The sequence below is a fragment of the Ranitomeya variabilis genome, chromosome 2 (assembly GCF_051348905.1).
Source record: "Ranitomeya variabilis isolate aRanVar5 chromosome 2, aRanVar5.hap1, whole genome shotgun sequence".
Classification (NCBI taxonomy): Eukaryota; Metazoa; Chordata; class Amphibia; order Anura; family Dendrobatidae; genus Ranitomeya; species Ranitomeya variabilis.
The window spans coordinates 183517749-183540798 of record NC_135233.1 but is presented as its reverse complement, the minus strand read 5'-3'; the positions used below and the strand labels follow the sequence as shown (position 1 = coordinate 183540798).

At 44.3% G+C, this 23050-nt stretch overlaps 1 protein-coding gene and 1 long non-coding RNA gene across 2 annotated transcripts in view; one reads left to right on the top strand and one right to left on the bottom strand.

Moving 5' to 3' along the window:
* The window catches only part of LOC143804815 (uncharacterized), a 97876-nt gene extending 86408 nt beyond the window's left edge, over positions 1 to 11468 (bottom strand). The window contains exons 1-2 of the long non-coding RNA XR_013221113.1: positions 10962 to 11468; positions 4648 to 4759 (exon numbers count right to left, since the gene is read on the bottom strand). This is a non-coding gene — a long non-coding RNA (uncharacterized LOC143804815). The remainder of the gene's footprint in view (positions 1 to 4647; positions 4760 to 10961) is intronic.
* Positions 1 to 23050, top strand: part of GNPAT (glyceronephosphate O-acyltransferase) — a 229774-nt gene that overhangs the window by 204488 nt on the left and 2236 nt on the right. Inside the window, exons 14-15 of the mRNA XM_077283278.1 lie at positions 4952 to 5045; positions 11476 to 11537. Of these exons, the coding sequence (XP_077139393.1) occupies positions 4952 to 5045; positions 11476 to 11537 (156 nt within the window). The remainder of the gene's footprint in view (positions 1 to 4951; positions 5046 to 11475; positions 11538 to 23050) is intronic.

Here is a 23050-nt window from a genome sequence, read left to right as displayed (position 1 = left end):
ACTTACACATACCATCACATTATAAAATCATGCACTAGTAAAATCAAAAGTATAATCATTACTATGAAACTATGCCTCTAGTAGTTCCCAAAATAGGGTCACCTGGGGGTGATTTCCACTGTTTAGGCACTTCAGGAGCTCTCCAAACGCAACATGGTGCACACATACCATTCCATCAAAGTCTGTGCTCCAAATCATTTGGGCCGCACCTGGGTCCTCCACTCGCATCCTGATACTGGGTCTTTGCCCCTTCGTTGGACTTATATTTTTTGGATCCTTTGGCTGTTGGTGTAAGTTCTCCCCTATTGCTTGGGGTATTTGTGCTGTTACTTGCCACATTGGGAACAACAGGGGCATCTTATTGTCTAAATTCGGTGTTTGCTTTCATTTTTTGATCTTTTACACCTTACTCTTGTAAGACAGCCGATTGCTGTGGATTCTATGACCTTTTATTGATTCATGTAGGTCTTCATAGGGAGCGGACCCTTTCTATGGTTATGCATACCCTAAATGATAGTAAATACTAGAATGTACTATGTTTATGGAACGAATTATAGGTCTGAATATGGGATGGAAGCTTCATTAGAATGATGATTTGTTGTTATCCTTCCAGGATGTTTTTTTTAACCCCTTCCTGACATGCGCCATACTAGTAGTGCTCTGCGGGAACTGCTTTCCCGCAAACCGCAGTACTAGTACTCGTGTGGTCTCACGGTGAGCGCCGCGGCGATCTCGTGCGGGTGTCAGCTGTATGTGACAGCTGACACCCCGCAGCAATGCCCACGATTGGTGCTAGCTCCGATCGTCAGCATTTAACCCCTCTGATGCCGCTGTCTGTAGTGACAGCGGCATGGAGAACAATCGCGCAGGGAGGGGGCTCCTTGCGTTCTCCCATTGGAACAACGCGATGCAATCGCCATGGAGACCCCGGATTCACACACCACCCAGATGACAGACATTTTCTGAGATACTGGAAGATCCGAAATAAAATCCATGGAAATGTGCGTCATCTGGGTGGTGTGTGATCGTTTTTCCAAGATGGTCCATTTGGTGCCCTTGCCTAAGTTGCCTTCCTCCTCCAATTTGGTTCCTCTATTTTTTCAGAATGTGGTTCGCTTGCACGGCATTCCTGAAAATATTGTGTCTGATAGAGGATCCCAGTTTGTGTCCAGGTTTTGGCGGACTTTTTGTGCTAAGATGGGCATTGATTTATCTTTTTCGTCGGCCTTCCATCCTCAGACTAATGGCCAAACCGAGCGAACTAATCAGACGTTGGAAACTTATTTGAGATGTTTTGTTTCTGCTGATCAGGATGATTGGGTGACTTTTTTGCCATTGGCCGAGTTTGCCCTTAATAATCGGGCTAGTTCTGCTACTTTGGTTTCGCCTTTTTTCTGCAATTCTGGTTTCCATCCTCGTTTTTCCTCGGGTCAGGTTGAGTCTTCTGACTGTCCTGGGGTGGATTCTGTGGTGGATAGGTTGCAGCAGATTTGGAACCATGTGGTGGACAATTTGAGGTTGTCACAGGAGAAGGCTCAGCGCTTGCCAACCGCCGCCGCAGTGTGGGTCCCCGACTTCGTGTTGGGGATTTGGTGTGGCTGTCTTCTCGGTATGTTCCTATGAAGGTCTCCTCTCCTAAATTCAAGCCTCGCTTCATCGGTCCTTATAAGATCTTGGAAATCCTTAACCCGGTGTCTTTTCGTTTGGATCTCCCAGCATCGTTTGCCATTCATAATGTGTTCCATAGGTCTTTGTTGCGGAGGTATGTGGTACCTGTGGTTCCTTCTGTTGACCCTCCTGCTCCGGTGCTGGTCGAGGGTGAATTGGAGTACGTGGTGGAGAAGATTTTGGATTCTCGTATCTCTAGACGGAGGCTTCAGTATTTGGTGAAGTGGAAGGGCTATGGTCAGGAGGATAATTCCTGGGTTGTCGCCTCTGATGTTCATGCGGCCGATTTGGTTCGTGCCTTCCACGCGGCTCATCCTCATCGCCCTGGGGGTCTTGATGAGGGTTCGGTGACCCCTCCTCAAGGGGGGGGGGTACTGTTGTGAACTCTATTTTTTCTCCCAGCATCGTTTGCCATTCATAATGTGTTCCATAGGTCTTTGTTGCGGAGGTATGTGGTACCTGTGGTTCCTTCTGTTGACCCTCCTGCTCCGGTGCTGGTCGAGGGTGAATTGGAGTACGTGGTGGATATAACCTTGTGCGCATTAAGCAGGGAGGCCTGCTATACTGTTATGATCCTTAGTGGTTGAGGATCACGAATTACTCCAGCTAAGTAACAAACATAGGACAAGCTCTAGGGAGGTGGCAAACTGGACTAACCGCAAATCTGAACCTATCCAAACACACTAGAAGTAGCCGGTGAACGTGCCTAAAAAATCCTAGACGTCTCGAGCCAGCCTGAGGAACTAACTACCCCTAGAGAGAAAGAAAGACCTCTCTTGCCTCCAGAGAAATAATCCCCAAAGATATAGAAGCCCCCAACAAATAATAACGGTGAGGTAAGAGGAAGGCACATACACAGGGGTGAAAACAGATTCAGCAAATGAGGCCCACTAATACTAGATAGCAGAAAATAGTAAGGGGTCTGTGCGGTCAGTAAAAAACCCTAACAAAATATCCACACTGAGATTTCAAGAACCCCCGCACCAACTAACGGTGTGGGGGGAGAAACTCAGTCCCCTAGAGCAACCAGCAAGTGAGGAGATCACATCTTAGCAAGCTGGACAAGAAACATGATGAATGCTGATAATCAAAAAATGAACGGACAAAAACTTAGCTTGTCTTGGAGAGGCTGGGAGCAAGGTAATCACAAGGAATTTGAAGAGCACTGAATACATTGATAGCAGGCAAGGAACTGAGTATCCAGGTGAGTTAAATAGGAAACGAACCAAGGATAACGAACCAGCTGATGCAGCCAACCTGCAGAAGACAACACTGCACAGTACCGCTTGTGACCACTAGAGGGAGCCTAAAAATAGAGTTCACAACATACTCCTAATCCATGTGACGCCCTCGATTTCCTGTAATAAAAATAACAAATCACCATTACAACAATATACCCATACCTGTCTGTCGTTGTGTTCTACGCAGTAATCCATATCTGGGGAATATACAGTTTTCAACCAGAACGGTGCCAAGATGCGACTGTCCCTGTTGAAAACCACTGGTGAATTAGATGCTGGGAGCGGAGCTTCAGTGGCTAGCGGTGACGTCACTGAAGCTGTGCTCCCTCACAGCCTGAACTGCGTTGAACTCTGGAGCGTGGGAAAATGCCAGTTCGTTTTGCCACGCTCCAGAGTTCAGTGCAATTCAGGCTGTGAGGGAGCGCAGCTTCAGTGACGTCACCGCTAGTCACTTGAAGCTCCGCTCCCAACATCTCCTCATTCACCAGTAGTTTTCAGCCTGGGCGGTCACATCTTGGCACCATCCTGGTTTACAACTGTATATTCCCCAGATATTGATTATTGCATGGGACACAATGACGGACAGGTATGGGCATATTGTTGGTTTATTATTTTACTTTTATTGCAGGAGATCGAGGGGGTCAGGTAATTAGGTGTGGCAGTAAGTATAGTTTAATTTAAAACATTAAAGGAGTCTGTGTCTTTATTTCAATTAAGGGATTTTTTACTGGGTGTCTGTTTTCTTAACAATTTGACTACGGGGTTAGTAATGGGGTGTCTTATTGACTCCTCTCTATTACTAACCTTGGGGCTTGATGTCACAAAGATGAATTCAACCCCCACAACTATTACCCCACTTGCCACCGCTACAGGGCAAGTGGGAAAAGGGAGGCTAAGTGACAGAATTGGCGCATCTTAGAGATGCGGCTTTTCTGGGGCAGCTGAGTGCTGATGTTTTTAGCGGGGAGGGGGGGGCAATATCCATGGCCACTTCCTAGGCTATTAATATCAGCCCCCAGCTGTCTGCATAGCCTTTGCTGGTTATTAATTCTAGGGGGACCCCACATAATTTTTTGGGCGGGATTCCCTATTTTAGTAGCCAGTAAAGGCTAAGTATACAGCTATGAGCTGATATTAATAGCCTGGGAAGCTCCATGTGTATTACCCCCTTCCCAGTCTATAAACATCTGACCTCAGTCGCTGGCTTTCCCTCTGCTGGTTGCAAAAATTGCACTGGAGCCCACACCCTTTTTTCCGTAAAATAATCTTTTATTAATTAAATACATGTCCAGTAATTTGCACACACACACTGTACTAATTGTATTTGTCACTGACCTCTACACTACTGTTCAAAAGTTTAGGGTCACTTAGAAATGTCCTTATTTTTGAAATAAAAGCAAAGTTTTTTCCAATGAAGCTAACATTAAATGATTCAGAAATACACTCTATATATTGTTAATGTGGTAAATGACTATTCTAGCTGCAGACGTCTGGTTTGTCATGCAATATCTTCAGAGGTGTATAGAGGCCCATTTCAAACAACCATCACTCCAGTGTTCTTATGGTACTTTGTGTTTGATAACTGTGTAACAAGGCAAATGGATGGTTAGAATGCCCTTGAAAACCCTTGTGCAAGTATGTTAGCACAGCTGAAAACAGTTTGGCTGATTAGAGAACCTATAAACCTTACCTTCCTTTGAGCTAGTTGAGAATCTGGAGCGTTACATTTGTTACATACTGTGAGTGCTGTGCATTTTTTTCTCGCACCCATAGGCTTGCATTGGCGAGACTCGACCAATATACGTGTAAAATCGCAGCATGTTGAGATTTCACTCGCACGTAGAATACACCTGAGAAAAAAAAAACAGTGATGTGAGCTTCCCCATAGATTAATATTGGACCGAGTGCTATGCAATGTTTTCTCACATAGCACTTGTCCGTATTATGCTCTAGCCGTAATGTAATAATATCTCTAGAAATACTAGACATTAATTAGAGACCAGCTTATAAAATAAACATAATTATTTACTTTACTTTTACAGGAACCAGCCAGTGTTATGAGGCTTTATCTTCTGATATGCAAAAAAATACATTAGCATCTTTTTTGGAGTTGGGTATTATGAAAGTTGGCAAATCGTAAGTATAATCCTTGTTTATATTTTTAATTTGGAAATTTTCAGCCACAGAAGGCATGGGCAATGGCGTGAATTTATTCCCTAGGGCCAGTTGTTAGTGGTGTCTTTTTAGTAAGTTTATTATTAGTACTAGATGGAGGCCCAATGCCATCGCATTGGGAGGGCGGTAATGTCACGATGGGGGCAGGCTTTGCAGCATTGAGAATCTCTCCCCCCATGTGCCTACCCACATATCCACTCTCTCTTTCTCCATGCGTGGACTTCTCCCGTCTGTGGTCTCTTCTTTTACCTGTCTACCCTATGTGCTATCCCCCTCGTCTGCTGTCTCTCTCCTTCCTGTGCTGTGTTCTCCCCTCATGTGCTGTCCTGTTTGAGCTCTTTCCCCTTCTGACAGCACTGACTAAACTTTCCATCGGAAGGCGTCTCAACTCCAAAACTCTGACATAAATGGTTCATGGGACCACAGCTGTGTTCGTTAATTGTGTTTTCATAAAGCGTTACCTTTTTTGCTTGTAGTTGAAGTTCATGTCTTTCTTTTTGTATGTGACTTATTTGCCGGCGGATGTTGATTTGTCATAGCTATTGTAGTCGCACTTCTCTCTGGCTTTGTGTTTCAGCTTGTCGCTGTAGACAGTGTGCTTCTGCATCATGTGACAGTCTTCTTGCTGTGGCCAATGGACATTGTTCCTGAAGTAGCTTGTGTTGGGAAAATGCCTTATTAGTTAATCTCATGTACTTTGAAATTGTAGACTCTGCGGTGTGGTGTGCTGGTTCCAATGGGTCATCTTGTGAGCATGTTATTGGTGTTAAGACTGCAGGTTTTTGTTTGTGGCACTGTTGTTGCCTAATGGCATCCTGTGATAATCTAAAAACTTTTGCATCAGGGGACTCATGTGCTTGACGCCTACGCTTATTTGCGTTGTTTTTGTCCCAGCGATGCTGTTGCTCTTCAAGAGTCTCATTTTCCCGTTGTTGTCTTCGACGTTGTGCCTTTGCTGCTTTCCTTTCATTGTCATTGCCATACTTTTTAGGAGGAACCATGTTGGTGTTTATATCTGCTCTTTAAAGGGGTGAACGAAAGTTCATTTAAAAAATTGTCTTTGTCTGACCTTGTACAGAACATACCACAGCTCCTGGGCAGGGGAGGAAGCAAAAGACAATACTGACATTACAGCAGGAGATTGCAGAGGATACATTTTGTGAGGTAAAATATTGTTTAACCCCTTCACAACATGCGCCGTACTAGTACAGCGCATGTCGTGTCTCCCCTTTTGATGTGGGCTCCGGCTCTGAGCCCACATCAAAGTCGCAACATGTCAGCTGTTTTGTACAATAGCAATAGCGGCAGGTGGAATCGCGATCCACCCGCCGGTAATAACTAATTAAATGCCGCTTTCAAATGCTGACAGCGGCATTTAACTACCCCTTCCGGCCATCGGGCCGGAAATGCGCGCATCGCCGAACCCCGTAATGTGATCGGGGGTCAGCGATGCATCGGCATAACAACCAGAGGTCTCCTTGAGACCTCTATTGTTGTTGATGCCGGCTTGCTGTGGGCGCCACCCTGTGGTTGGCGCTCATAGCAAGCCTGTAATTCAACTGCATAGGATCGATCTGATGATCGCTGCTATGTAGCTGAGCCGATCCAGTTGTGCCAGCTTCTAGCCTCCCATGGAGGCTATTGAAGCATGGCAAAAGTTAAAAAAAAAAAGTTTAAAAAAATAAAAAATATATAAAAGTTTAAATCGCCCCCCTTTTGCCCCATTCAAAATAAAACAATAATAAAAAAAATCAAACATACACATATTTGGTATAGCTGCTTGCAGAATCGCCGATATGTCAATTAAAAAAAAGGATTAGCTTGATCACTAAACGGCGTAGCGAGAAAAAAATTAAAAACGCCAGAATTAGGATTTTTTGGTCCCCGTGACATTGCATTAAAATGCAATAACGGGTGATCAAAAGAACGTATCTGCACAAAAGTGGTATCATTAAAAACATCAGTTCGGCACGCAAAAAATAACCCCTCACCCGACCTGAGATCCCGAAAAATGGAGATGCTACGGGTATCGGAAAATGGCGCAATTTTTTTCACCACTTAGATAAAAAATAACCTAGACATGTTTGGTGTCTATGAACTCGTAATGACATATAGAATCACAGTGGCAGGTCAGTTTTAGCATTTAGTGCACCTAGCAAAAAAGCCAAACAAAAAACAAGTGTGGGATTGCACTTTTTTTTTCAAATTTCACCACACTTGGAATTTTTTTCCTGTTTTCTAATACAAGACATGGTAAAACCAATGGTGTCGTTCAAAAGTACAACTTGTCCCGCAAAAAATAAGCCCTCACCTGGCCATATTGACGGAAAAATAAAAAAGTTATGGCTCTGGGAAGGATGGGAGCAAAAAACGAAAACGCAATAACGAAAAAGGACTGCGTCTTAAAGGGGTTAAAAACAGTCAGTGAAATATTTTACCTGACAAAAGAAATCCTCTGTGATCCCCTAATATAATGTCAGTATTGTCTTTTGCTTCCTCCCCTGCCAAGGAGATGTGGTATGCTCCGTACACGGTCAGACACAGACAATTTTTAAAATGAACTTTCGTTCATGGGAAAACCCGTTTAAAAAGCAAATATCAATGCCAACATGCTCCTCCTGAAAAGTACCCAAATTACATTGACGTGTGAAAGGTTTCCTCTGTCTGTAGACACGTCGCGCATCTGCTGCCGGGATCAGCCAAATGATTCACTGCGCCTGCTCAGAATTCGCGCAGGCGCAGTAAATCAGACCGCCGCCATCTTTGTGTTGAGTCACATTAAAACTGTGCATGCGCTCCTCCTGTACAAAGATGGCGGCGGTCAGTGAATCATTTGGCTAATCCCGGTGGCGGCGTGTTTGCGACAGTGTTCCGCTGGTGGTACCGCGCAAGAGGCTGCGTACGGCACATACAGTGTGTGTGTGTGGTGCAACGATGTTCCGCTGGTGGTACTTCTGCCGCTTGGAATTCTGGGATCCATACACATCTGGACGGAACAGGATGTGAAGACATTACAAGGTAAGTACCGTATATACTCGAGTATAAGCCGAGATTTTCAGCCCACTTTTTTGGGCTGAAATTGCCCCTCTCGGCTTATACTCGAGTCATACCGGGGGTCGGCAGGGGAGGGGGAGCAGGGGCTGTCTAAAAATACTCACCTAGTCCAGGCGCGGTCCCTGCTTCCCCGGCGCCGGCAGCAGCAGCTTCAGCTTCTTCCTGTACTCAGCGGTCACATGGTCCCGCTCATTGCAGTAAATGAATATTCGGCTCCACCTCCCATAGGGGTGGAGTCGCCTATTCATTACTGTAATCAGCGGGACCATGTGACCGCTGAGTACAGGATGAAGCGCTGCGGCGTCGGAGAAGCAGGATCTACACAGCGGCAGGACCAGGTGAGTATACGGGGAGGGGAGCGCAGCGCTGCGCGATAGTCACCTGCTACTCGTTCTGGGCGCCGATCTGTCTCCAGCAGTGACGCTGAGGTCAGAGGGCGCGGTGATGTGGTCAGTGCGTGCCCTCTGCTGAACGTCAGTGCTGGAGACAGATCGGCGCCCGGAACGAGGAGAGGTGACTATTGAAAGTGCCGGGGGCCTGAGCGACAGAGAGGTGAGTATGTGATTTATTTTTTTTATCGCAGCAAATGGGGCAAGTGTCTGTATGGAGCATCTATGGGGCCATAACGTTCCAGCAGCACTATATGGGGCCATAACGTTTCTGCAGCACTATATGGGGGCCATAACGTTCCTGGAGCACTATATGGGGGCCATAACATTCCTGCGGCACTATATGGGGCCATAACATTCCTGCGGCACTATATGGGGCCATAACATTCCTGCAGCACTATATGGGGCCATAACATTCCTGGAGCACTATATGGGGCCATAACATTCCTGCAGCACTATATGGGGCCATAACGTTCCTGCAGCACTATATGGGGGCCATAACGTTCCTGGAGCACTATATGGGGGCCATAACATTCCTGCGGCACTATATGGGGCCATAACATTCCTGCAGCACTATATGGGGGCCATAACGTTCCTGGAGCACTATATGGGGGCCATAACATTCCTGCAGCACTATATGGGGGCCATAACATTCTTGCAGTACTATATGGGGGCCATAACGTTCCTGGAGCACTATATGGGGGCCATAACATTCCTGCAGCACTATATGGGGGCCATAACGTTCCTGGAGCACTATATGGGGGCCATAACATTCCTGCAGCACTATATGGGGGCCATAACGTTCCTGCAGCACTATATGGGGCCATAACATTCCTGCAGCACTATATGGGGCCATAACATTCCTGCAGCACTATATGGGGCCATAACATTCCTGCAGCACTATATGGGGCCATAACATTCCTGCAGCACTATATGGGGCCATAACATTCCTGCAGCACTATATGGGGGCCATAACGTTCCTGCAGCACTATATGGGGCCATAACGTTCCTGCAGCACTATATGGGGCCATAACGTTTCTGCAGCACTATATGGGGCCATAACGTTTCTGCAGCACTATATGGGGCCATAACGTTTCTGCAGCACTATATGGGGCCATAACGTTTCTGCAGCACTATATGGGGCCATAACGTTTCTGCAGCACTATATGGGGGCCATAACGTTCCTGCAGCACTATATGGGGCCATAACATTCCTGCAGCACTATATGGGGCCATAACATTCCTGCAGCACTATATGGGGCCATAACGTTTCTGCAGCACTATATGGGGCCATAACGTTTCTGCAGCACTATATGGGGCCATAACGTTTCTGCAGCACTATATGGGGCCATAACGTTTCTGCAGCACTATATGGGGCCATAACGTTTCTGCAGCACTATATGGGGCCATAACGTTTCTGCAGCACTATATGGGGCCATAACGTTTCTGCAGCACTTTATAGGGGCATAATGTTTGTGCAGCACTATATGGGGCAAGTGTCTGTATGGGGCCATAATTAACTTTTGTAGGGCACTACGGCATATGGGGCAAGTGTCTGTATGGAGCATCTTATAGGGCCATAACGTTTGTGCAGCACTATAAGGGGCAAATATCTTTATAGAGCATCTTAGGGGGCCATAATCAGCATTTGTGCAGCATTATATTGGGCAAATGTGTCTATAGAGCATCTTATGGAGCCTTTATTAACCTTTATGCAGGATTATATGGGGCATATTTTAATATGGAACATCTTATGGGGCCATAATGAACAGTATGGAGCATTATATGGGGCTCCTGATTCAATATGGATATTCAAAGACACTTAACCTACTGATGTCTCAATTAATTTTACTTTTATTGGTATCTATTATTACTTTTGACATTTACCGGTACCTGCTGCATTTTCCCCCCTAGGCTTATACTCGAGTCAATAAGTTTTCTCAGTTTTTTGTGGCAAAATTAGGGGGGTCGGCTTATACTCGGGTCGGCTTATACTCGAGTATATACGGTATATATTATTACTTATAAGACTTTTCTCTCCAATGATTCAGATTGCAGGTGCCTTTTATTTTAGTTACATAACTTGAATAGCGCACACAAAAAGCCTGCACACTCTTAATACCATGGCACTGGAACATACAGGGAATATCTTGCATAATGCCCTATTTCATTGTTTTGCTACTACTGAAGACTCTCATATAGAAATGTTACATTTGTGGAGGAAACGTCAAATAAGCAAAATTGGTTCACTCAGGATCAGCTCTGAATTGGAGTACACTTTAATAGATATCTGTATGTCAAGTTCCCACAATGAGCTTTTGGTGCATTTTTGACTCTGCGTCAAAAATGCAGCATCTTACAGCTCCAGCTAAACGGATGACATTAGTAGAAATCTCATATCCACTGTGATTCCTTTTTACTCAGGTTAAACTGACCTGTGTGCATGTTTCAAATCCGCAGCATCTCAATTTCTCTTGCGAGTAATCTGCGTTTTCTGTGCGGATTGTTCTCATTGATTTGCATTACATGTTGAAAATCTGCAGGTAAAAAGTGCACATGCGTTTTCAGTGCGTTTTCACCGCAAAAACACACGTAATCTGCACATACTGTAAGTATATCAATAAAGTTTTGGCAAAGCCAAATATCGGGAAGTATAAAAGACAAAGCAGCTTTATTTAAAGCATGACACACCAAAGACAAAAGATGCATCATCAAAAATGTGATAAAAACGCATGTAAAAATAACACAATGAAAAAGGTTAGTAATCTAATTGAATAGATGCAGAAATACTGCAGCGTCAAAAACTCACCAAAAGCTCATACAGGCAACATAGCCTAAAGGTTACAGCTTTTGTCATATATGACGTTCAGCATCTTGCTGTCTTATTTTTAGAGTTAATGTGGATTATACAAGTGCTCTTATATTTAACTGCGTTTTATCTCTTTTCAGGGGTTCTGCAGTAAACTTCACTATAGATAGGCAAGCTATGGCAGGCATGAAAGGAAAACTTGGTGAGATACATGAAATTCTATTAATGTGATTTATTTTAATTTTCCTGAAATATTTTATAATAATGCTGTGAGTCGCTAAGTAGCTTACTCTATGTACAGAATATACACTCAGGGTCAAAATTGTTGGTAACCCTCGTTTAATGACAGAAAAACCCACAATGGTCACAGAGATAACTTGAATCTGACAAAAGTAATAATACATAAAAGATCTATGTACCGTATTTTTCAGATTATGAGACTCACTTTTGTTCCCCCAAATTTTGGGGTAAAGTGGGGGGTGCGTCTTACAATCTGACTGTGTGCTGTGCTGTAGAGGAGGGGGGCGGCTCTGTAGTGGTGTCAGGGGGCTGGCTGCGGGCTGCAGAGACATCAGGAGGTCCTGTGCTCCTGCTCATTAGCCTCATGTAATATTCACTGCACCTGCTGTCCATCACCTCAGTGCTGAAGATGCGCAGAGTTGGTTGACTGAGGATCAGCGCGTATTACATGTGCCTGCACTCCCCCCCCCCATCAAGAATATGCTCCCCCCGGTCACTATATGCCCCCTGCTGGCATGCACACGAACCCCCTGTCACTATATGCCCCCCCTGCTGGCACGCACATGATAAAATAAAAAGCACTTAACTCACCTTTCGATGATGTCTCCCTGCTCCCATGTGGCTCTTCCTGTGTCAGTGCCAACATCCGATCATGTGATTGGCACAGCACAGTGATGCCATCACTGTGTGCCCAGGTCACATGATCTGATTCCCGGGAAACAGGAAGTGCAACCGAGGAGCACGGAGCCATCATCGGAAGGTGAGTTAAGTGTTATTTTACCATGTGCGTGCCAGCAAGGGGGCATATAGTGACCAGGGGGAGCCATATCCAGGATGGGGGAGCTATTTGCCAGCAGCACAGGGGGGCAATGTGACAGCAGCTCAGGGGGGCAGTGTGCCAGCAGCACAGGGGAGCAATGCAATGTGCCAGCAACACAGGGGAGCAATGTGCCAGTAGCTCAGAGTGACATTGTTCCAGCGCAGGGGGCAATATGCCAGTGTGCCAGCATCACAGTGGGGCAATGTGCCAGCAGCACAGGGGAGACATGTGCCAGGATGGGGGGTTATATAGATACCAGGATGAGAGACATATATATGATTTGTAAGACGGACACTGGCATTATAAGACAGACCCCCATTTAACAAAAAAATATATTTTTTTCTTCACCAAATTTGGAGGTGCGTCTTATAATCAGGTGCGTCTTATAAAGCGAAAAATACGGTAAATGAACAAATGAAAGTCAGACATTGCTTTTCTACCATGCTTCCACAGAATAAAAAAAAAATCAAACTCATGAAATAGGCCTGGACAGAAATGATGGTACCCCTGAAAATAATGTGAAAAAAGGACATGTTATATCAAGGTCTGTCCACTAACTAGCATCACAGGTGTCTACAATCTTGGAATCAGTGAGTGGGCCTGTATATAGGGCTACAGATACTTACTGACCTGTTTGGTGACATGGTGTATATTACACTCAACATGGACCAGAGGAAGTGAAGGAAAGAATTGTCTCAGGAGATTAGAAAGAAAATTATAGACAGACATGGTAAAGGTAAAAGTTATAAGACCATCTCCAAACAGTTTGATGATCCTGTGACTACAGTTGCACATATTATTCAGAAATGTAAGATCCATAGGACTGTAGCCAACCTCCCTGGATGTGGCCGCAGGAGGAAAATTGATGACAAATCAAAGAGACGGATAATACGAATGGTAACAAAAGAGCCCAGAAAAACTTCTAAACAGATTAAAGGTGAACTTCAAGCTCAAGGAACATCAGTGTCAGATCGCACCATCCGTCATTGTATGAGCCAAAGTGGACTTCATGGGAGACGACTAAGGAGGACACCATTGTTGAAAAAAAAAATCATAAAAAAACCAGACTGGAATTTGCCGAACTACATGTTGAAAAGCCACAAAGCTTCTGGGAGAATGTCCTATGGACAGATAAGACAAAATGGAACTTTTTGGCAAGGCACATCAACTCTATGTTCACAGACAGAAAAATGAAGCATATCAAGAAAAGAACACTGTCCCTACTGTGAAACATGGAGGGGGCTCTGTTATGTTCTGGGGCTGCTCTGCTGCATCTGGCACAGGGTGTCTAGAACATGTGTGGGGTTCAATGAAATCTCAAGACTATCAAGGGTTTCTAGAGAGAAATGTGCTGCCCAGTGTCAGAAAGCTTGGTCTCAGTCACAAGTCATGGGTCTTGCAACAGCATAATGACCAAAACACACAGCTAAAAAAAAAAACAAGAATTGCTAAGAGGAAAACATTGAACTATTCTGAAGTGACATACCTTCTATGAGCCCTGACCTAAATCTTATTGAGCATCTTTGGAAAGTGCTGAAACATGCCATCTGGGAAAGGCAACTTTCAAACACGAGACAACTGGAGCAGTTTGCTTTTGAGGAGTGGGCCAAAATACCTGTCGAGAGATGCAGAAAACTCATTGACAGTTACAGGAATCGTTTGATTGCAGTGATTGCCTCAAAAGGTTGTGCAACAAAATATTAAGTTAAGGGTACCATCATTTCTGTCCAGGACTATTTCATGGGTTTTATTTTTTTTAAATTCTGTGGAAGCATGGTTGAAAAGCAATGTCTGATTTTCATTTGGAAAAATATTTAGAATTGAGAGTCCTCAGTGGTTGATACCTTTTAATGGCTAACTGAAAAGATGGTAACAAATTGCAAGCTTTCAAGACTACTTAGGTCCCTTCATCAGGCATAGACTAAAAGAAATGCTGAAGAATCACATATTTATGCACAATACAGCCCAGAAATAATACCATAGATAAGACTGGTGACATGAAGCAGAATTACCATTATGTGAGAGTGATAAACAGTTATGTCCATAAATATTGGAACAGTTCATAGATAAGGAAGTCTTAATTTTTTATGGTCCTCTGATTGGGGTCTGTGTCATGAATCCCAATGGCAAGGGATAGCACAGGACAAGCAAAGTACAAATAAATAACGGACGAGCTCTAGGGTGATGGAACCTGGGCTGACCGCTGCCCTACGCCTGACAAACGCAACTAGAGATAGCCAGGGAGCGTGCCTACGTTGGTTCTAGACGCCACGCACCAGCCTAAGAGCTAACTAGTACTGCAGAGAAAACAAAGACCTCACTTGCCTCCAGAGGAATGAACCCCAAAGGTATAGTTGCCCCCCACATGTATTGACGGTGAAATGAGAGGAAGGCACACACATAGAGATGATCTATATAGGTTTAGCAAATTGAGGCCCGCTGTAAACTAGAAAGCAGAATGATACAAAAGGGGTCTGAGCGGTCAGCAAAAAACCCTAATCAAAAAAACCATCCTGAGATTACAAGAACCCATGTGCCAACTCATGGCACATGGGGAGAACCTCAGTCCACTAGAGCTACCAGCTAGCATAGAGACATAATAAGCAAGCTGGACAAAAAACCAAACAACTGAAAATCAGCACTTAGCTTATACTGAAAGATCTGGGAGCAGGTAGGCAGGAACCAAACTGAGCACATCTGAATACATTGATAGCCGGCAAAGGAATGACAGAAAGGCCAGACTAAATAGGGAACACCCAGCCTCTGATGGACAGGTGGAACCCAGAGGCCGCAACCCACCAAAGTCACCCAGTACCAGCAGTAACCACCAGATGGAGCCCACAAACAGAATCCACAACAGGTCTGGTTCTATGTTATGATGCCCCCACACGGTCTGAGGAGCAAATTCCTTAATTGATGTAAAAAGACATAAATCCATGTGACACATTCATTCCTGCACTGAGTGTGTCAAAGGTCATCATCATCTTATATTCCCAGACTCTTCTGTCTCTCTGAGATTTGAAGTTACCTTTTAATACAACTAATTTCATGTCCATAATGCTATGATCAGGGAGACAAAAATGTATTCCCACAGGTAGATCCATTCTTTTTTCTCTTATTGTGTGGTGATGAGAGTTCATCCTTGTTCTCAGTTTCTGCCCTGTCTCCCCTACATGCAGACCCCCAGTTGGACATTTAGTACAAATAATTAGGTACACCACAATAGATGTGATGCAGCTGAAAGTTCTTGGGATCTTGTAGTTGTGATGTGAATTGGGGATCTTTATCTTGTCCGTGGTCATTATAAATGGACAGGTTTTACATTTTTTCTGGCTCCAAGGAAGTTTTCCTGTAGCTGTTTGAGAGGACAGGGAGCTTCTGACAATGATACTTTTTAGATTTGGGGGCTGCCTAAAACACAGTAGGGGGGGTCTGGAAAAATGGATTGTAAGCTGGCATCTTTTTGTAGTAAAGGTTGTAATTTCCATGTAGGGGAGACAGGGCAAAAACTGAGAACAAGGATGTACTCTCATTGCCATACAATCAGAAAAAAAAGAATGGATCTACCTGTAGCAATACATTTTTTGTCTCCCCAATCATAACATTATGGACATGAAATTACTTGTATTAAAAGGTAACTTCAAATCTCAGAGACACAAGAGTATGGGAATATAAGCTGATGATGACCTTTGACACTCTCAGTGCAGGAATGAATGTGTCGCATGGATTTATGTCTTTTTACATCAGCTAAGGAATTTGCTCCTCAGACAATGTGGGGTCATCATAACAGAACCAGACCCCAATCAGTGGACACTAAAACATTCCTTATCTATGAACTGGTCCAATATTTATGGACATAAATGTTTATCACTGACATAATGGTAATTCTGCTTCACCGAACCCTCACGAGAACCCCCAGGGCGATCAGGATGAGCTCTATGGAAGGCGCGGACCAAATCAGTCGCATGAACATCGGAAGCGACCACCCAGGAATTATCCTCCTGACCATAACCCTTCCACTTAACCAAATACTGGAGTTTACGTCTGGAAAAACGAGAATCCAAGATCTTCTCAACAACATACTCCAATTCTCCCTCCACCAGCACCGGAGCAGGAGGCTCAACCGAAGGAACAACGGGCACCTCATACCTCCGCAATAACGACCGATGGAACACATTATGAATAGCAAACGATGCTGGGAGATCCAAACGGAAAGATACAGGGTTAAGAATCTCCGAGATCCTATAAGGACCGATGAACCGAGGCTTGAACTTAGGAGAAGAAACCTTCATAGGGACAAAACGAGAAGACAACCACAACAAGTCCCCAACAAGAAGTCGGGGACCCGCGCGGCGACGGCGATTAGCAAACTGCTGAGTCTTCTCCTGAGATAACTTCAAATTGTCCACCACCTGATTCCAAATGTGATGTAGCCTGTCCACCACCACATCCACTCCAGGACAATCCGAAGACTCCACCTGACCAGAAGAAAAACGAGGATGAAACCCCGAATTACAAAAAAAAGGAGAGACTAAAGTAGCAGAACTAGCCCGATTATTTAGGGCAAATTCGGCCAGTGGCAAAAAGGCAACCCAGTCATCTTGATCAGCAGAAACAAAACACCTCAAATAAGTCTCCAAGGTCTGATTAGTTCGCTCCGTCTGGCCATTCGTCTGAGGATGGAATGCAGACGAGAAAGACAAATCAATGCCCATCTTAGCACAAAACGTCCGCCAAAATCTAGACACAAACTGGGATCCCCTGTCAGAAACAATATTCTCCGGAATCCCATGCAAACGAACCACGTTCTGAAAAAATAAAGGGACCAACTCAGAGGAAGAAGGCAACTTAGGCAAGGGCACCAAATGAACCATCTTAGAAAAGCGGTCACACACAACCCAGACAACGGACATTTTCTGTGAAACAGGGAGATCAGAAATAAAATCCATGGAAATGTGCGTCCAAGGCCTCTTCGGGATGGGCAAGGATAACAACAACCCACTGGCTCGAGAACAGCAAGGCTTAGCCCGAGCACACACTTCACAAGACTGCACAAAGGTGCGCACATCCCTTGACAAGGAAGGCCACCAAAAAGACCTGGCCACCAAGTCTCTAGTACCAAATATTCCAGGATGACCAGCCAACACAGAAGAATGGACCTCGGAGATAACTCTACTGGTCCAATCATCCGGAACAAACAGTCTTTCTGGTGGACAACAATCAGGTTTATCCGCCTGAAACTCCTGCAATACACGTCGCAAGTCTGGGGATACGGCGGACAATATTACCCCATCCCTAAGGATACCAGTAGGCCCAGAGTCTCCAGGAGAGTCAGGAACAAAACTCCTGGAAAGAGCATCTGCCTTCACATTCTTTGAACCTGGCAGGTATGAAACCACAAAATTGAAACGAGAAAAAAACAACGACCAACGAGCCTGTCTAGGATTCAGACGCCTGGCAGACTCAAGGTAAATGAGATTCTTGTGATCAGTCAAGACCACCACACGATGTCTAGCACCCTCAAGCCAATGACGCCACTCCTCAAATGCCCACTTCATGGCCAAAAGCTCCCGATTACCCACATCATAATTGCGCTCGGCGGGCGAGAATTTTCTAGAGAAGAATGCACATGGCTTCATCACCGAGCCATCGGAACTTCTCTGTGACAAAACCGCCCCCGCACCAATCTCGGAAGCATCAACCTCAACCTGAAAAGGAAGTGAAACATCTGGTTGACACAACACAGGAGCAGAAGAAAACCGGTGCTTAAGTTCCCGAAAGGCCTCCACAGCCGCAGGAGACCAATTAGCAACATCAGCACCCTTTTTAGTCAAATCAGTCAAAGGTTTAACAACACTGGAAAAATTAGCAATGAACCGACGATAAAAATTAGCAAACCCCAAGAACTTCTGAAGACTCTTAACAGATGTAGGTTGTGTCCAGTCACAAATCGCCTGAACCTTGACAGGATCCATCTCAATAGTAGAAGGAGAAAAAATGTACCCCAAAAAAGAAATCTTCTGGACTCCAAAGAGACACTTTGAGCCCTTCACAAACAGAGAATTGGCCCGCAAAACCTGGAACACCTTCCTGACCTGTAGAACATGAGACTCCCAGTCATCAGAAAACACCAAAATATCATCCAAATACACAATCATAAATTTATCCAGATATTCACGGAAAATATTGTGCATAAAGGACTGAAAGACTGACGGAGCATTGGAGAGTCCAAAAGGCATTACCAAATACTCAAAATGGCCCTCAGGCGTATTAAATGCGGTTTTCCACTCATCACCCTGTTTTATCCGCACAAGATTATACGCACCGCGAAGATCTATCTTAGTGAACCACCTAGCCCCCTTAATGCGAGCAAACAAATCAGTAAATAATGGCAATGGATACTGATATTTGATTGTAATCTTATTCAGAAGGCGATAGTCTATACAAGGCCTCAGGGAACCATCTTTTTTTGCCACGAAAAAAAAACCTGCTCCCAGAGGGGACGAAGATGGACGAATATGTCCCTTTTCCAAGGACTCCTTAATATAATTCCGCATAGCAGTATGCTCTGGCACTGACAGATTAAATAAACAACCCTTAGGGAACTTACTGCCAGGGATCAATTCTATAGCACAGTCACAATCTCTATGAGGGGGGAGCGAATTGAGCTTAGGCTCCTCAAAAACATCCCGATAGTCCGACAAAAACGCAGGGATCTCAGAAGGAGTAGATGAAGCGATTGAAATCAGAGGTGCATTATCATGAACCCCCTGACATCCCCAGCTTAACACAGACATAGTTTTCCAATCCAGGACAGGATTATGAGTTTGTAACCATGGCAGACCAAGCACTAGTACATCATGTAAATTATACAGTACAAGGAAGCGAATCACCTCCTGATGAACGGGAGTCATGCGCATGGTCACTTGTGTCCAGTACTGCGGTTTATTCATAGCCAATGGTGTAGAGTCAATTCCCCTCAGAGGAATAGGAACTTCCAGAGGCTCCAGACTAAAACCGCAGCGTTTGGCAAATGACCAATCCATCAGACTCAGGGCAGCGCCCGAATCCACATAGGCATCGACGGAAATGGAAGACAGTGAACAAATCAGAGTCACAGACAAAATGAACTTAGGCTGCAGAGTACCAATGGCAAAAGATTTATCAACCTTTTTTGTGCGTTTAGAGCATGCTGATATAACATGAGCTGAATCGCCACAATAATAACACAATCCATTTTTCCGCCTATAATTTTGTCGTTCACTTCTGGACTGAATTCCATCACATTGCATAGTCTCAGGTGCCTGTTCAGAAGACTCCGCCAACTGGTGCACAGGTTTGCGCTCCCGTAAACGCCGATCAATCTGAATGGCCATAGCCATAGACTCATTCAGACCTGTAGGCGCAGGGAACCCCACCATAATATCCTTAATGGCCTCAGAAAGACCATTTCTGAAGTTAGCAGCCAGGGCGCACTCATTCCACTGAGTAAGCACCGACCATTTCCGAAATTTTTGACAATATATTTCTGCTTCATCATGCCCCTGAGAGAGGGCTAATAAAGCCTTTTCAGCCTGAATCTCCAGGTTAGGTTCCTCATACAGCAATCCCAGTGCCAGAAAAAACGCATCCACACTGAGCAATGCAGGATCCCCTGGTGCCAATGCAAATGCCCAATTCTGAGGGTCTCCCCGCAGGAAAGATATAACAATCTTGACCTGTTGAGCAGGGTCTCCAGAGGAGCGAGATTTTAAAGAAAGAAACAATTTACAATTGTTCCTGAAATTCAGGAAGGTAGATCTATCTCCAGAGAAGAACTCTGGGATAGGAATTCTAGGTTCAGACATGGGAGTGTGAATAACGAAATCCTGTATGTTTTGAACCTTTACAGTGAGATTACTCAGGCTGGAAGCCAAACTCTGGACATCCATATTAAACAGCTAAGGTCAGAGCCATTCAAGGGTTAAGAGGAGGTAAGAAGCAGCTAGACAGCAATTAAGGGCTAGGCAGCAAAACCTCTAAAGGAAAAAAAAAAAAAATTCCCCAAACACTTCTTTTTCTCCTGCTTCAGCCCAAACAATTAACACTTTGTGGGCCGGCTATACTGTCATGAATCCCAATGGCAAGGGATAGCACAGGACAAGCAAAGTACAAATAAATAACGGACGAGCTCTAGGGTGATGGAACCTGGGCTGACCGCTGCCCTACGCCTGACAAACGCAACTAGAGATAGCCAGGGAGCGTGCCTACGTTGGTTCTAGACGCCACGCACCAGCCTAAGAGCTAACTAGTACTGCAGAGAAAACAAAGACCTCACTTGCCTCCAGAGGAATGAACCCCAAAGGTATAGTTGCCCCCCACATGTATTGACGGTGAAATGAGAGGAAGGCACACACATAGAGATGATCTATATAGGTTTAGCAAATTGAGGCCCGCTGTAAACTAGAAAGCAGAATGATACAAAAGGGGTCTGAGCGGTCAGCAAAAAACCCTAATCAAAAAAACCATCCTGAGATTACAAGAACCCATGTGCCAACTCATGGCACATGGGGAGAACCTCAGTCCACTAGAGCTACCAGCTAGCATAGAGACATAATAAGCAAGCTGGACAAAAAACCAAACAACTGAAAATCAGCACTTAGCTTATACTGAAAGATCTGGGAGCAGGTAGGCAGGAACCAAACTGAGCACATCTGAATACATTGATAGCCGGCAAAGGAATGACAGAAAGGCCAGGCTAAATAGGAAACACCCAGCCTCTGATGGACAGGTGGAACCCAGAGGCCGCAACCCACCAAAGTCACCCAGTACCAGCAGTAACCACCAGATGGAGCCCACAAACAGAATCCACAACAGGTCTGGTTCTATGTTATGATGCCCCCACACGGTCTGAGGAGCAAATTCCTTAATTGATGTAAAAAGACATAAATCCATGTGACACATTCATTCCTGCACTGAGTGTGTCAAAGGTCATCATCATCTTATATTCCCAGACTCTTCTGTCTCTCTGAGATTTGAAGTTACCTTTTAATACAACTAATTTCATGTCCATAATGCTATGATCAGGGAGACAAAAATGTATTCCCACAGGTAGATCCATTCTTTTTTCTCTTATTGTGTGGTGATGAGAGTTCATCCTTGTTCTCAGTTTCTGCCCTGTCTCCCCTACATGCAGACCCCCAGTTGGACATTTAGTACAAATAATTAGGTACACCACAATAGATGTGATGCAGCTGAAAGTTCTTGGGATCTTGTAGTTGTGATGTGAATTGGGGATCTTTATCTTGTCCGTGGTCATTATAAATGGACAGGTTTTACATTTTTTCTGGCTCCAAGGAAGTTTTCCTGTAGCTGTTTGAGAGGACAGGGAGCTTCTGACAATGATACTTTTTAGATTTGGGGGCTGCCTAAAACACAGTAGGGGGGGGTCTGGAAAAATGGATTGTAAGCTGGCATCTTTTTGTAGTAAAGGTTGTAATTTCCATGTAGGGGAGACAGGGCAAAAACTGAGAACAAGGATGAACTCTCATTGCCATACAATCAGAAAAAAAAGAATGGATCTACCTGTAGCAATACATTTTTTGTCTCCCCAATCATAACATTATGGACATGAAATTACTTGTATTAAAAGGTAACTTCAAATCTCAGAGACACAAGAGTATGGGAATATAAGCTGATGATGACCTTTGACACTCTCAGTGCAGGAATGAATGTGTCGCATGGATTTATGTCTTTTTACATCAGCTAAGGAATTTGCTCCTCAGACAATGTGGGGTCATCATAACAGAACCAGACCCCAATCAGTGGACACTAAAACATTCCTTATCTATGAACTGGTCCAATATTTATGGACATAAATGTTTATCACTGACATAATGGTAATTCTGCTTCATGTCACCTGTCTTATCAATGGTGTTTTTTTCTGTGATGTGTTGTGCATAAATATGTGATTCTTCAGAATTTCTTTTAGACTATGCCTGATGAAGAGACCTGAGTAGTCTCGAAAGCTTGCAATTTGCTACCATCTTTTCAGTTAGCTATTAAAAGGTATCAACCACTGAGGACTCTCAAATCTAAATATTTTTCATAAATATTGGAACAGTTCATAGATAAGGAGTGTGAATATTTTATTGTCCTCTGATTGGGGACTGGTTCTATGTTATGATGCCCCCACACGGTCTGATGAGCAAATTCCTTAATTGATGTAAAAAGACATAAATCCATACAACACATTAATTCATGCACTGAGTGTGTCAAAGGTCATCATCAGCTTATATTCCCAGACTTTCATAGAATCATAGAATGGTAGAGTTGGAAGGGACCTCCTGAGTCATCTGGTCCAACCCCCTGCTCAAAGCAGGATTCACTAAATCATTCCATACAGATGTCTGTCCAGCTTCTGTTTGAAGCCTTCCATTGAAGGAGAACTCACCACCTCTCGTGGCAGCCTGTTCCACTCATTGATCATCTTAACTGTCAAAAATTATTTTCTAATGTCTAATCTGTGTCTCCTCCCATTCAGTTTCATCACATTGCTTCTAGTCTTTTCCTTGTGCAAATGAGAATAAAGATGAACCCTCTACAATGTGACAGCCCTTGAGATATTTGTAGTCAGCTATTAAGTCTCCTTTGTCTTCTTTTTTGCAAGCTAAACA